Source organism: Poecilia mexicana, unplaced genomic scaffold (assembly GCF_051168715.1).
Source record: "Poecilia mexicana isolate PSO_F unplaced genomic scaffold, ASM5116871v1 scaffold_12, whole genome shotgun sequence".
Classification (NCBI taxonomy): Eukaryota; Metazoa; Chordata; class Actinopteri; order Cyprinodontiformes; family Poeciliidae; genus Poecilia; species Poecilia mexicana.
The window spans coordinates 5,399,071-5,412,072 of record NW_028263381.1 but is presented as its reverse complement, the minus strand read 5'-3'; the positions used below and the strand labels follow the sequence as shown (position 1 = coordinate 5,412,072).

Genomic DNA, 13,002 nt, shown 5'->3' with positions numbered 1-13,002 from the left:
TATCGTCTGTTTTTATTCTACTGACAGTATGCTTGACCAAATACTGACTGAACGGCTATTGTGAAAGATCGTTTCCACTTAGTTTTGTCTAAAACTCAAATGATGGCTTCAGAAATATTAATCATTTACCAGCCTTTAAACGTTACCCTGGCTTCATGCAACCATGTGCAGACAGACACGTGTGAGTTATGATAATGATTGTATAAACAATAAACAAAGACTCTACAGCGCCAGGAAGTCAACTAAACCGAGCTAAAAAACGTAAACCAGAGAAGAGAACAAAACAAATACAGGAAGGATTTGGGGACAAACAAAACCCAGAAACACACACAATGTCCGATTCCATTGTGAGGGTTACACATTTTGTACTGGCTGCTCTCTGGAGAATAAAGATAGGGCTCATCACACATTTACATGCTCCCTATTTGTCTCTGACTCTGTCCATCAGGGAGGGCACTGTTTAACCTCCAGTTAACTGTCAATATTTCCGAAATGTATGCTCAAAATTGATGAATACTGAAAATTGTTGTAGGTGGCCTGTTGTGTTGCAACTACATGCCAGTAGATGTCAATGGAGAGCAGCACTCAGTAAAGCTGGCCATTTTTCTTTGAAACATAAGCAATGAAATGAACTTCTAACAGTGGATATGCTTCAATGTGACGCAAAAAAATTTAAATTATTATTATTATTATTATTATTATTATTATTAGTAGTAGTAGTAGTAGTAGTAGTAGTAGTAGTACTAGTATGTTGAAACATATGGACCAATTCAAAATAATTCTTTCAGAATCTAAAAATACTTTATTAATCTCAAAGATAAAAGAAATTTGCTGTAACTTGTGTTTTCTGTGAGGTACTTTATTTCAATTGCAGTGAAAGAAAGCATAGTTTGCTTTACTTTTTTTTTTTTTTTTTTACCGGAAAATATACATGTAGACAGTCTTGATAACACCACAGGAATGTAAACAACGTTGCCTGCTGAAAAAAAGTTAATATACTGAATATATAGGCGTTTCAACAGCCGTATGGTCATGGTTTTGAGGAAGTCAAGTGCGGCATACTAAAGCGGTGAAATAAAATACAGCAGGCTCCTGTGTTTTTGTAGTTCCTATTCTGGCCTGCTAGAGGCAATACTCCATCATGAGACGAGGACGAAGAAGAGTTTCACTTCCTGTGGTGTCAAAGTTCGGCAGCTCGCAGATAAACAACCTGTTAGCCTAACGGCTAATTAGAGCAAACTATTTGTTTCTGCAAAAATGGATGTAAATCAAGCCAAACAAGAACATTTACTCGCTTTAAAAGGTAATTAAAATTATAAAACACACATACTATCTTTACAGAACAGGTTCAGTTGTGAATATTAATTATTTACTTCTTCATCAGGGAGTTGTTTCTGCTTTCAGGTGCTAGTAGCGCTGTTAGCAATCTTTTAAATTGTTTAATGTAAAGTGAGGTTTTCTGTAACTGTGCATGAACTAATAAGTCTACCCGTCATGGAGAGATGCCGAACTCATGAATTTGTCAAAAATAGCGACTGCATAGCTTTGCTTGTGAATCAATTAGCTTAAAATATTAGCTCAGAAGAGCTTATTGGATCCTCATTTGACTTTAACAGCCAAAGTGAGACACAAACTACGTCTCTTTGTATGCCCGTGTAAGAAACCAGACATATGGCTGTATAGTGGAAAGTTATTTGAGATATTTACAGATGGTTGAGGGTTAATTATTGTAAATTATCAAAAGACTTAAAAGAATACAGAAGGTAGAGTATTTATTTATGTAGTTAGGTTGACATACATGCTATTGTGCCCGGAGGTGTTTTGCTGTTTTATGTGTGTCTAGATTTAACAGTGTTTCTCTTTTCCTCCAAACATATCCAATTATTAACAAATGGAAATAGATTATTACCGAATAATCTATCTACATCTAAGTAGGTGAAAGTTTTCCATTTCTGCAAGACCAACGTTTTCTTCACTCTCCCATCAAGTCTGAGGATCTTCATGACTTTTTGGTTAAGCATTTGTGCAACCTATAAGAACAAATATATGTCCTTCTCAAGTAGACAGAATTCACGTTCCTTCTATTAATTTACTCATTTTTCTCCAGGCTAATTTGACATAAAATCCACTGTATTTCCGCCCTATAATCTGTAGATAATATGGACTAATTACAAGTAATTAGTTGCCTTTATATTGAGGTTTCTGCACAGTTTTACAAGCCTCTGTGGAGTTGTTTTATGTTGTTGCAGTGGTCATATGCATATCAGAACACGTTACAATGCGAGAAGCTGTATGTCTAATGTAAAAAAAAAATTATGAAGGATCAGTAATATATATTTTTACTGTGTTTTGATTAAGTTTTATTTTATAAAACTTTGTATCAAATAATTTTATTTTCCTAAAGTGTCTCCATTAAGTTGTTTCAATATATGTGTAATAATAAATCCTTTTTTCTTTCTTTCTTTTTCTTTATGCATGTTATGCATATATTTGTGTGGGTTTATATGTGGGCAGCTTCACCTTCTTCTTCAATGAAAATGTCCCAATATCTGCCAACCTGAATGTGTCCTGTCATTAACCCAAGCCGCTTTACTTTGCAGTGATGCGGCTAACAAAACCGACGCTCTTCACAAACTTACCAGTGACATGTGAAGATCGAGACCTGCCGGGTGAGTCCACAATAACGAACCGGAGTAGATTATCTCTTCGCTAAACATATCCAGAATTTTGCAGAGTTGTTCACCTTCATGCAAAGTGAAAATCATGCAGGGCTGACAAAAAAAAAAAGTCAATTAACAGCCATTTTGGTAAATGTTGGAATCCATATTTTTCGACAGTATATTTTAAGTTATCTATTTGGCACAATTTCACAACAAATGGCTTCTCACAGTACTAGATACAAGATAAACGGGTCCAATTTGCTCCAGGTTCAGTTCATTATTATTTGGAAAATGGATAAAATAGTAATTTTTTTTTTGTTGACGATATCATTTTTTTGTTCTAGTTTAGTGTTGAAGTAATACATAATAGACAAATCTGATTAATTACAAGTCCCGACTGGCTTCGCAAGGCACAATTTAGACATCTTGCGCTTTAAAAATGAGACATGAAGGCATATGCAATAACTCCAGATTCAAAATCAATTACAGAATTCATTGTTTTAATACACCAAATCATAATGTTACAATAGCTATCTTTGCTGCACATACAAATTCTGGGAATCTACTCATAGATTCATCTTTTTGCCATTTGTAAGGTATCTAAGGGATTTAAAAAAAAAAATAGCCACATAGAAAATTAAATGTAAAATTTAAAAGTCACCCTGTTTGTTTCGATAAAAGCTTGCACATTGCATGTCTCATCCTGAAATTAACATTTCTTATACCAGAGTTACATGGATATAGTATTGTCTTTTTAGTCCTTTGAGAGGATCACTTCTGTGTGAACCTGTTTTTGTTTTGGAGCAGCAGTACGTGAGTCCAAAGTTCAAATATGAGGAAAACCTTCAAAGACGTTATTTAGATGTAACCGAATCTCTAGTAAATCAATCACATCCTTAGTTTCACAGCGCGGGGTCAAAATGTTTGACTTTTATCCTCAGAGTATTTTCTTTCCTCCTTCGAGTGAAGTGCAGCTCTCCGTGGCACGCTGGTAACTGAATGCCGCAGGAACCATAAATCGTATTGACATTTCTGGGTAGCTTTTCTATTTTCATAAGTAGCAGTGAAGTGAAAGTGTATGTTCAACTGGCTAAAGAGGGGCTGGTGGCTTTTGACACCAACACTACCAAGCTTTCCATGTGTTTATATGTTTTTACTTGTAATACCTGTAGATTTAGACCGATTTGGGGGTGATCTTGTGGATAATATAAAAATAGATAACTTAATTACAGTAATAGAAATTGAATTGAAAAAGACAATTTTTCTGTTGCTCTGCAGAACATTCTGAAGAACGAGTCAGTTTCCGTACTGATTTCTTTATATTTAGTTTTGTTGGCGATTTCAAGTGTTTAAGATGCAACATTTGCTTAATAATGTTAATAATGAAAACAAGTGGATATACTTATATGAACAAGCTCAATCTATCATGTGGCTTTAACAAATTCTCTCTCGCTCCATTTTTCCTCACTGCTTGATTAATAAATAAAAATAGAGTGAAAAAAATTTAATTTTTTTTTAAAGCCTTCATAAATCTCCCACACAAAGTTGAATGACGCACAGTTGGATATACAGTTTTTAATATCTTCTGCATAATTTCCACCATATGTCACCCTGAGATTAGAGTCAATATACCCATCTACACCAACAAAGATTTTCAGTGGTAAAACTGAAGCTGCTGTCATGTATGACAGCATATTAAAACGTTGCATATGCCAAAGGCCTAAAAGTTAACAAATGAAGGTGATTTGTGGGACATGATGTTGTGTTATGCCCTTGAAGTTTGTTTGTTGCATTTGACCCATACTGGTTAGTATAGTGCATGTTTACTGGGATTTAGAGTGTGGAAATCAATGTTCTGACATATTAAGACGAGATATGTTAGCTTAGCTGGATTTAAGACTCAACAAATTAAATGTAAATGCTCTGAGTGCCACCAACTGGTCAGGTAATTAATAGTTGAATTACCCAGTAGGCAAATGATAATAAAGAAAACCTCATCCAACGTCTGCACCAGTGTACCATGATTATTCCATCCCTATATAGTCACTTTTTGCTTTAGTTCCCCTGTTTTCGTGTGGCTCTCGCTGGACGTTGGAGTCATGTCCTTTTGTGTCCTCACAGGGGATTTGTTCGCTCAACTCATGAGAGAAGACCCTTCCACCATCAAAGGAGCAGAGACGTTAATGCTGGGAGAAATGCTTACTTTACCACAGAACTTTGGGTAAGAAGAAGTTTTCTGGCGGTGCTTTCGATTTGAACGCCAATTCGTTTAACCCATTCCCGACTTTGTATGCCTCAGGAATATCTTCCTTGGCGAGACCTTCTCTAGTTACATCAGCGTGCATAACGACAGCAACCAGGTGGTAAAAGACATTCTCGTGAAGGTACTGTGACTCTTCCACACGATCCCTGAAGCCTTCAGTCGTTGCGTTTGCGTTTTCGTGACGCGTTGCGTTATTCAAACAGGCCGACCTGCAGACAAGCTCACAGAGGCTCAACCTGTCCGCGTCGAACTCGGCAGTAGCTGAGCTCAAACCTGAGTGCTGCATTGACGACGTCATTCACCATGAAGTTAAAGAAATTGGAACACACATGTGAGAATGTTTCACTAAACTCCACGTGTTACATTTGTCTAAACCAAATCGGAGGATATGACACCTTTAAAAGTATTTGTGACTTCTAAATGTACGTTCTAGGGATGCACCGATCCACTTTTTTCACTTTTCTGTTTAGTAGCAGTGCTGAATTTACTTGAAAAATAAACTGCAACAAACCTTGTTTCAAATGGCGCAATTAGGAATTGTAAATATAATGATAAAGCACGGCGCCGCTCAAAGCATGAAGCATAGAATTAAACTGAATAGATTTGTGTAAGTCTGTCGAAATGAATCAATTAATTAATTGAAGGCCAATGTTGTTTGCAGAGGTATCAAAATCCATTTTAATTTTGTGTGTAGCTTTTATTTCCATTTTATTTATTGTTTTTGCTTATTGTGCTTTATCTTGGATATTTAAGATCTCTTCCAGTTCCAGTTTAAATTGTTCTATGCAAATTTAAATCTTGTTTGTCTTTGAGAGGATGAATTTGAAAATGGTCTTAAAACAGCAATATTATTGTTCATCGCAATAATTACTGAGATAATTTATCGTCTAGCAAAAATTGCTAATGTGACACGCCTAGACCTGTCACTGATACACAATCTAGAATTTTTATTCAATATTGAGACTGATGCAGGTGTTAGTATCTTATTGGTGCCTGTCTGGTGCTTTCTGGGGTAAACCGTTGCTAACTTTGAACCCTGCTTCTCTTCCTCCTCACAGCTTGGTGTGCGCGGTCAGCTACACCTCTCAGTTCGGGGAGAAACTCTATTTTCGGAAGTTCTTCAAATTCCAGGTGAGATATATTTGAACGTTCTCGTTAGCTGGCAGCGGTAAGATCACGTGCGGCCTTGGAGGAGACTCGAGAAATGCCACAGACCTACAACAGTGCAAATGCAATTACCCGTACCCACCCCCGCAGCCCCCTCCTGCGCTAGCAGTCATCTGCCCTCACTTTGGGAATGAGCTGCAGTCTTGCTCTCTTCTTTGTTGTGTAATTTTCTTAAGTCTCAACAATGAGTCAGACTCAGTTTGATTGTTTTTCTCGCTGAACATCCTTTTTTTGGGGATTTAGTTTAGTTTTTCTCCATTCAAATGGAAACGCAGTGTGACAAAGCGTCAGTGTTTAGTTTCCAATCTATTTTCAATCAGGTTTTGAAGCCGCTGGACGTGAAGACAAAGTTCTACAACGCAGAGGTAAGTGGCACTCACCACCTCTGTTACTTACCAAGCTTTCTGTCATATTTCATGCATTAGTTCGGAACGTATTTCCAGCTTCTACTAGAAGCGGTTAGCTTTGGATCAGCTCTACTTAAAAACCCCTGGAGATGTCAAACCGGGATTTTTTTAAGTAGAGGCCTTTTTATTTTATTTTCCTCATTTTAGTAGCTTTTTTTATATACATTCTGCATATATTCATTGTCACCAACCTTTTGCATGTAACCTCATTCATTATGTCTTGTATTTTTATTTTCTCCATTAGAGTGACCTCAGTTCTGTGGTAATTCCTTCTTCTGTTCTCATGGCTGAACGTTAGCTTCTCTTAATCCTTACCGGTGCTGCAGGACTGTTGTCTTTCCGAGCCCACAGAAAGGTGCAAAATGAAAGAATCAGTGTTGATGCCAACCTTCTACATTGTTAATAATTAAAAAAAAAACAGTCAAATCCCATTGTTTTTCAGTTACCCTTTCTGTGGACGCTCATGCTTTCTTGCACTTACTCTGCACAGATGTTGGAGTTAAAGCTGAAGTTTGTGGTGTTGGATTGTTATTGGTTGGGTTGATTACATATCAAATCACTAAAAAAATATATGTTTTTGATTATTCTTCATGGGAATGATTTCAGTATGTCCACAAAGCAAATATGAATAATGTAACATTTCTTGATTCTTTCCGGTAAACGGTGAGGTTTCTTCAGAATGGCTCTGCATGCAGCAGACTCTGATTTAATTATTTTTAATAATGAATTAATTCGAAGTGGTTCACGGTCGGATCCTCTATTTTGAGTTGCAGGCATGAACTAATCTCTGCTTTTTTCCTAATTGAATTTCACTGTGTACGGTAGAGGCTGCACACACAGTGACAACTGGACACAGTTCTGCTGTTCCCAAAGCATCAACTTTTACCGCCGTAAAAAAAACAAACCACGGTGCTTTACGAGCAGCGTTTTGAGAAAACATTCCTCTCATTTTTTAAAAATGTAGTTCGATGAAAGTTATTTTTTAATTTTTATGTTTGTTTTTTTTTGTTTTTTTTACTTCAGGACATTCTATGCTCCTTTTACAGTTGTAAAACCCAGTCTTACAGCAAATGCTGCTCCTGAAACAAGTAATCAGTGCCTGCTTGAGCTTAAAAACATCAGATGAATCCTGCTAATTTATAGCTCCTCTGGAGAAATAAAAGCACAATAAAAACGGAGTTCAGAAATCAGCCATTTGTCTTGGGCATAAATTGTTCATCTTTTAGCAATAATAACTTAAATTCAGATTACCAGATAAGCAAAAGATAGCAGATTAATTTTTGTTGCTACCAATGCGGTCTGAAAAAGCTTGACTTTTTTTTTAGTTTGCTTTTAATATTTGTCAGATCTAGTTAAGTATTTAAAGAGAAAGAAATAACATATGAGGGAATCTTTTACTTTCTGAGGTCAATTTCTAATTCTGTTACCTGAAAGATAAATTAGTATTTTTACTGTTCATTCAATTTCCATCAATTTTCTTTATATAGACACAAATAAACAAGTGACTAAGTAAGAAAATCTATTGATAAACATTCTTTAAATAACTAAAAAGGACAACTTCAAAGCTTTTTCTGCTGACCAGAGTTTTCGACTGAACCTGTGTGTGCTTTTTTGAAATGGATACCAAAATAATATAAAAAATCATATTATTAACATCTATAGAAACAGAAAATATATCAGAATAGAAGAAAAAAAAAACTCAGTCTTAATATATTGCAATTAACTCAGTCCAGATTTACAGTAGTGCCAGTTATCAGTTTCCTGAAACACTCTGTGGGGCCAACAGTGAGTTCTAATATTTTTGTATGAAACCTTATTAGTGCAGTTTATGTTGTTTTACTTGCACAACATAAACTGCATTAAATAAGTTTTTTTTTTAAAAAAGAGGAATGTTGTGCTGGCAAACAAAAAATTGATGCTTTGGGAGCCATGACCTGATTATCGAGTGATCACCATCACTGTGCAGCCTCTCCTCTTCATGCAGCTCAGCACTTGTTACTAACATGTTGTTAAAAAAAAAGGTACACTGAGCAAATATGATAGAAAATGATATATTTTCCTGATTGGTCACTGGGTCAGGTTTTTAAATATTTCCTGAATGACCCTCACATCACCTTAAGAACAGCTCAAAGGATAGATTCACATTTTTTACAGTGTGTTATTGAAAAATCAAACTTTTCTTGATCTTTTTCTACCCAAAGTTGTCAGGAACAACAATCATGAAATTTATGCACAAATTAAATAAAGCTCATACTACACAGGAAAACGTAGTATATTACGCTTTTATATTGCATGACTTTCAGCAGGTGACAGGAAGGATAAATGTAGCACAGCAAATACATTTTTTTATTATTATTATTATTGTTATTCTTCCGTCTGAACTTTCAAATATTGGAAATGTTGGTAGTCATTGAGAAATCTAAGAGTTGAGGGAAGAATTAACAACCCATGGTGGTGAGACGTGGAAATTGCGGTCTTAGTAATGCTATCTGCTCTAACTGCTGTTACTGGAAGCTAAAGACTTTAAAGTCGCTGCTCTGTAATATGTTTTTTATTTTTTGTTTCTAGTTATTAATAAATTGTTTTTCCATAGCTACTGGTTTCTGTGACATGCCCTGACAAGTCCTTTGTTTCTAAAGTAAATATTGATGTGCTTAAATCTTATAATTCCTGAAGAGGAATCAAATTAAGCTAATGTTAATGTTAGCAGATCAAAGCTTTGCAAAAAACAAACATGGGACGTTGACCTCAAAATATTTCTTGTAGCTTCTGAAATTCACGTAATTTGTTTTAGTAGTATTGAAAAATGGGAACTTATCCTTTGAGATGGTAAGTTAATACTAAAGCTAAAATTAAGTAGCTAATGTGTTGCTCAGTTCACCTACAACAATATCACTTTATGGCTACAGAGAAATATCAGTGTAAACTTCCAAACCTTCTCCGTTATAGACAGATGAAGTGTTTTTGGAAGCCCAGATCCAGAACATCACCACCTCTCCGATGTTCATGGAGAAAGTGTCTCTAGAACCTTCCATGATGTACAACGTTACAGAGCTCAACTCTGTCGCGTCCGGGGACGAAGGGTAAAAACACCCACTCTTTTTCTCCTGAGTATAAAAAAAAAAAAAAAAGCAGCGGCAGTATCTTAAAATGCTCGCTAATGGTTTATCGTCCGGCAGAGAGTCCACGTTTGGCAAAATGTCCTACCTGCAGCCGATGGACACGCGGCAGTACCTGTACTGCCTGAAACCGAAGCCGGAGTACGCGGAGAAGGCCGGTGTCATCAAGGGTGTGACCGTGATAGGGAAGCTGGACATCGTGTGGAAGACTAACCTGGGGGAGAGAGGGAGGCTGCAGACCAGTCAGCTCCAGAGAATGGTACCAGACTTTTCCCCTTTAAGGTTCCCGTCTCGCCCATATACGGATCATTGTGCTCTGTTATTCCGTTCTGTTTTACTCCTGTTTGTGTGTCCTCCAGGCTCCAGGATACGGAGACATCAGGCTGTCTTTGGAGGTGATCCCTGACACCGTAAACCTTGAAGAACCCTTTGACATCGTCTGTAAAATCACCAACTGCAGGTGGATAAGATCTTCCATGACTTAACTAATAACTAATGTAGTGAAAGAATTTTTGTCCCTCAAGTGGTTTTTTAATAAATATATATATATTAAAATCAAACCAAGTTAACGTGCAGAAAATAAGAAATTCCAGTTTAAAAGGATGATTTGATGTTTAAAAGTCACTCCATCATATTTAGACATTTTTGTATATTAAAGGCCAAAATGAAAATAATTCAAAGAAATAACAAAATTACAAAATAAAATCAGGCAAAAGAAACAATTTTCCAAATCTTATGTCAGTATACCAGTGGAACTTGTGAAACATTAACAAAAACTGCAGCTGAGTGTCTATGTCTGGTGTTTGTTATGATACAAGCTTGTTCATTGAAGTTCCTCACAGTGGGTAGAAGATCCAGAAAATTTAAGAAAGAATAGTGATACTTAATAAAATGATTCAAGTAAAAGTTAAAAGCACAGCGCAGTAAAACTACTCCTAAAAGTATTTATTTCTGAAAAAAATTGCTAAATGTAACTAGTTACTACCCAACTTTGATTTTTTAAATTTATTTATTTATTTATTTATTTTTGCTTTTCTGTCACACTTAAGTCCATTTTCAACAAAGAAATTCCTGAGTGGACAAATACCTTTTCTCAACCTGTTACGACCCAAAAGTCTTAGCTGACATCCTCCCTTGTTGTAGTGAAAGAACCATGGACTTGGTGATGGAGATGTGCAACATGAGGTCAATCCACTGGTGTGGAGTATCAGGACGACAGCTGGGGAAGCTCACCCCCGGCGCCTCCCTCTCGCTGCTGCTCACCGTCTTCTCCTCCGAGCAGGGACTGCAGGTACGATGCAAACTTCCTGAAGCAACATTTTAATCCTGATTGTTTTTTTGTTTTTTTTTAAAGTCATCTCATGTTTTCTTTCATTTTGTTTCAGAGTATTTCTGGACTGAGACTCACTGACACGTTTCTAAAGAGGACATACGAGTATGACGACATTGCGCAAGTGTGCGTGGTCTGTCCGTTTATGAGCAACGAGTGCTAGATGTTTTACCAGCCTTTTTTTTTTATTGCATTTATGGATATGAATGGACCAACTATTGAATTCTGCACTAATATTTCACTTTTTTTCAACTTAACGGGATGATTCTGTATTTTAAGAATAATTGTGAATAATATAAATTGTTTCCTTTCACAATAATCATGTAAATGTGTGTAAGTTAATAAATTCTCAGTAAACTTTGAATCCTCCACCGATGCTAACATTTACAACGTTATTATACTCTGAATTTTGCTATAAAACTGTTAAGACATCCACAAAAGTATTTAATGTAAAGCCTATTTTCTTCATTTTGAATTACCATTATTTTTCATTCATTCAATGTAAACTGAGACACACTTCTACAGTATAAGAAGAAACTTTAATGCATAAGATGAAAATATAGTAATAGTCTTAAACTTAGTTTTCCAGTTATTTTTAAATGATCCTAATACAGTTGGGGAAACATTAATATATGTCCTTAAAAAGAAAATATCTCCCAGTATCTGCTATCTAATTAAACAAAATATTTTATAAGTGTTGTGTTATTTATACATCTTACATTTCTAAAAACAGGATTCAAGCTTATGCTCAAGTATTTCTCAATCACTAATTACTTATAAAGCAAAATATTCTATAACTTATGCCCCTTTTCCATGGACTAGAACAGGTGTTGTACCATATTCTATGACCAGCGTATATTGTGACCGTAGGAGGCTTTGTTGCAGTATTATACCATACTATGCCACACTCCAGCCTAACAATAAAGGATAAAGAAAAAGCAGGATAAGAAGTAAAGGAAAAAGGATAAAATGTAACATTTTACCACTATGGTCACAGAATATGATAGCTCTTATCACATGTTGTGGCCACACTAACTTATTGTATAATATTAAATAACTGTTTCGGAAATGCTGAAACCGTTCTCTTATTTAAAATAAGTACTTAAAGTGTACTAAGTATACTTCAACGTACTTTTTTTGGACAAACTTAAGTAGTACTTAGTGTACTTTAAGTGTACTTATTTTTATGTACCAAAAACGTGCTTGATTAGTATCTTAAAGTGCACTATTTTAGTGATTGAATTTGATTTAACATATACTTAGAATGTATTTTAAGTATATGTAGATATTTCATATATTAGTAGTGTGATTACAGTATGCTGTAATTACACTTAGTTTATTATAATTGCTAATGAAGTACACTTTTTAGCTACTTAATGTCTTTTATTATTATTCTTTGCCACTTTGTACATTACATGCGTCATACACACATCAGGTACCAGAACACAGAAGGATCCATTACAACACACTTTACAGGTGAAACTAATTACATTGTGCTTTCAATAACACTTTATTTGATGGGGTGTGCATGAGACTGACATGACACTGTCATAAACATAAAACCTTTCATCCAACTTTTAAAGCAAATTCTCATTAAAATTGTCATTATTTACTGAATGACACTTAATGACACTGTTGGTATATTCCTAACAGGTGTTGTCATGTTTATGACAGCATCATATCAGTCTTATACACACACCCAGTCAAATAAAGTCTTACACACATTTTTTCAAGAGCCAATATACTACAACAAAATTGTACAAATTGTCAATACATTCAAAGTTTACAGACAACATGCTAATGAAAATTAGCACAATAAAACAATAGGTACACTTTAGAGGAAATGTGAAAACTGTTTCACCATTTGCTTAGACTGCAAACATATGTTGAAGATAAAAACATATATAACAACAACCTCACAATATCAAAGACATACGGAGCTTAATTAAAACAGGTGAAGTTTATGAAGAAAAGTTTATTAAGTCGCAACAAACAGAGTCTCCATGCAGTTATGACATGAATGATTGTTATAGGTATAGCTATTTTGAGCATATAT

General features: G+C 35.4%; 1 protein-coding gene across 2 annotated transcripts; it reads left to right on the top strand.

Annotated features, from left to right (window-relative positions):
• The first annotated feature begins 1,146 nt into the window (after window positions 1-1,146).
• Window positions 1,147-11,640, top strand: trappc13 (trafficking protein particle complex subunit 13). Of its 2 annotated transcripts, XM_015001698.2 has the most exons (13): window positions 1,158-1,303; window positions 2,601-2,669; window positions 4,782-4,881; window positions 4,960-5,044; window positions 5,127-5,254; window positions 5,982-6,054; window positions 6,411-6,455; window positions 6,742-6,759; window positions 9,447-9,580; window positions 9,677-9,875; window positions 9,976-10,076; window positions 10,760-10,907; window positions 11,002-11,640. In XM_015001698.2, exons 1-13 carry the CDS (start codon window positions 1,258-1,260, stop codon window positions 11,107-11,109), a joined length of 1,254 nt encoding a protein of 417 aa, XP_014857184.1. In that variant the 5' UTR covers window positions 1,158-1,257; the 3' UTR covers window positions 11,110-11,640. The 2 variants fall into 2 exon arrangements, with proteins under 2 accessions (XP_014857185.1, XP_014857184.1); XM_015001699.2 differs by lacking the exon at window positions 6,742-6,759 and having other exon boundaries at window positions 1,147-1,303.
• The last annotated feature ends 1,362 nt before the right edge of the window (window positions 11,641-13,002 follow it).

Bases quoted from the DNA above. Each gene is read 5' to 3' on its own strand.
- trappc13 (XM_015001698.2), top strand. From the start codon at position 1,258: ATGGATGTAAATCAAGCCAAACAAGAACATTTACTCGCTTTAAAAG. The intron at 10,077-10,759 runs GTGGATAAGATC...CCCTTGTTGTAG, and splicing joins TGTAAAATCACCAACTGCAG to TGAAAGAACCATGGACTTGG. The intron at 10,908-11,001 runs GTACGATGCAAA...ATTTTGTTTCAG, and splicing joins CCTCCGAGCAGGGACTGCAG to AGTATTTCTGGACTGAGACT.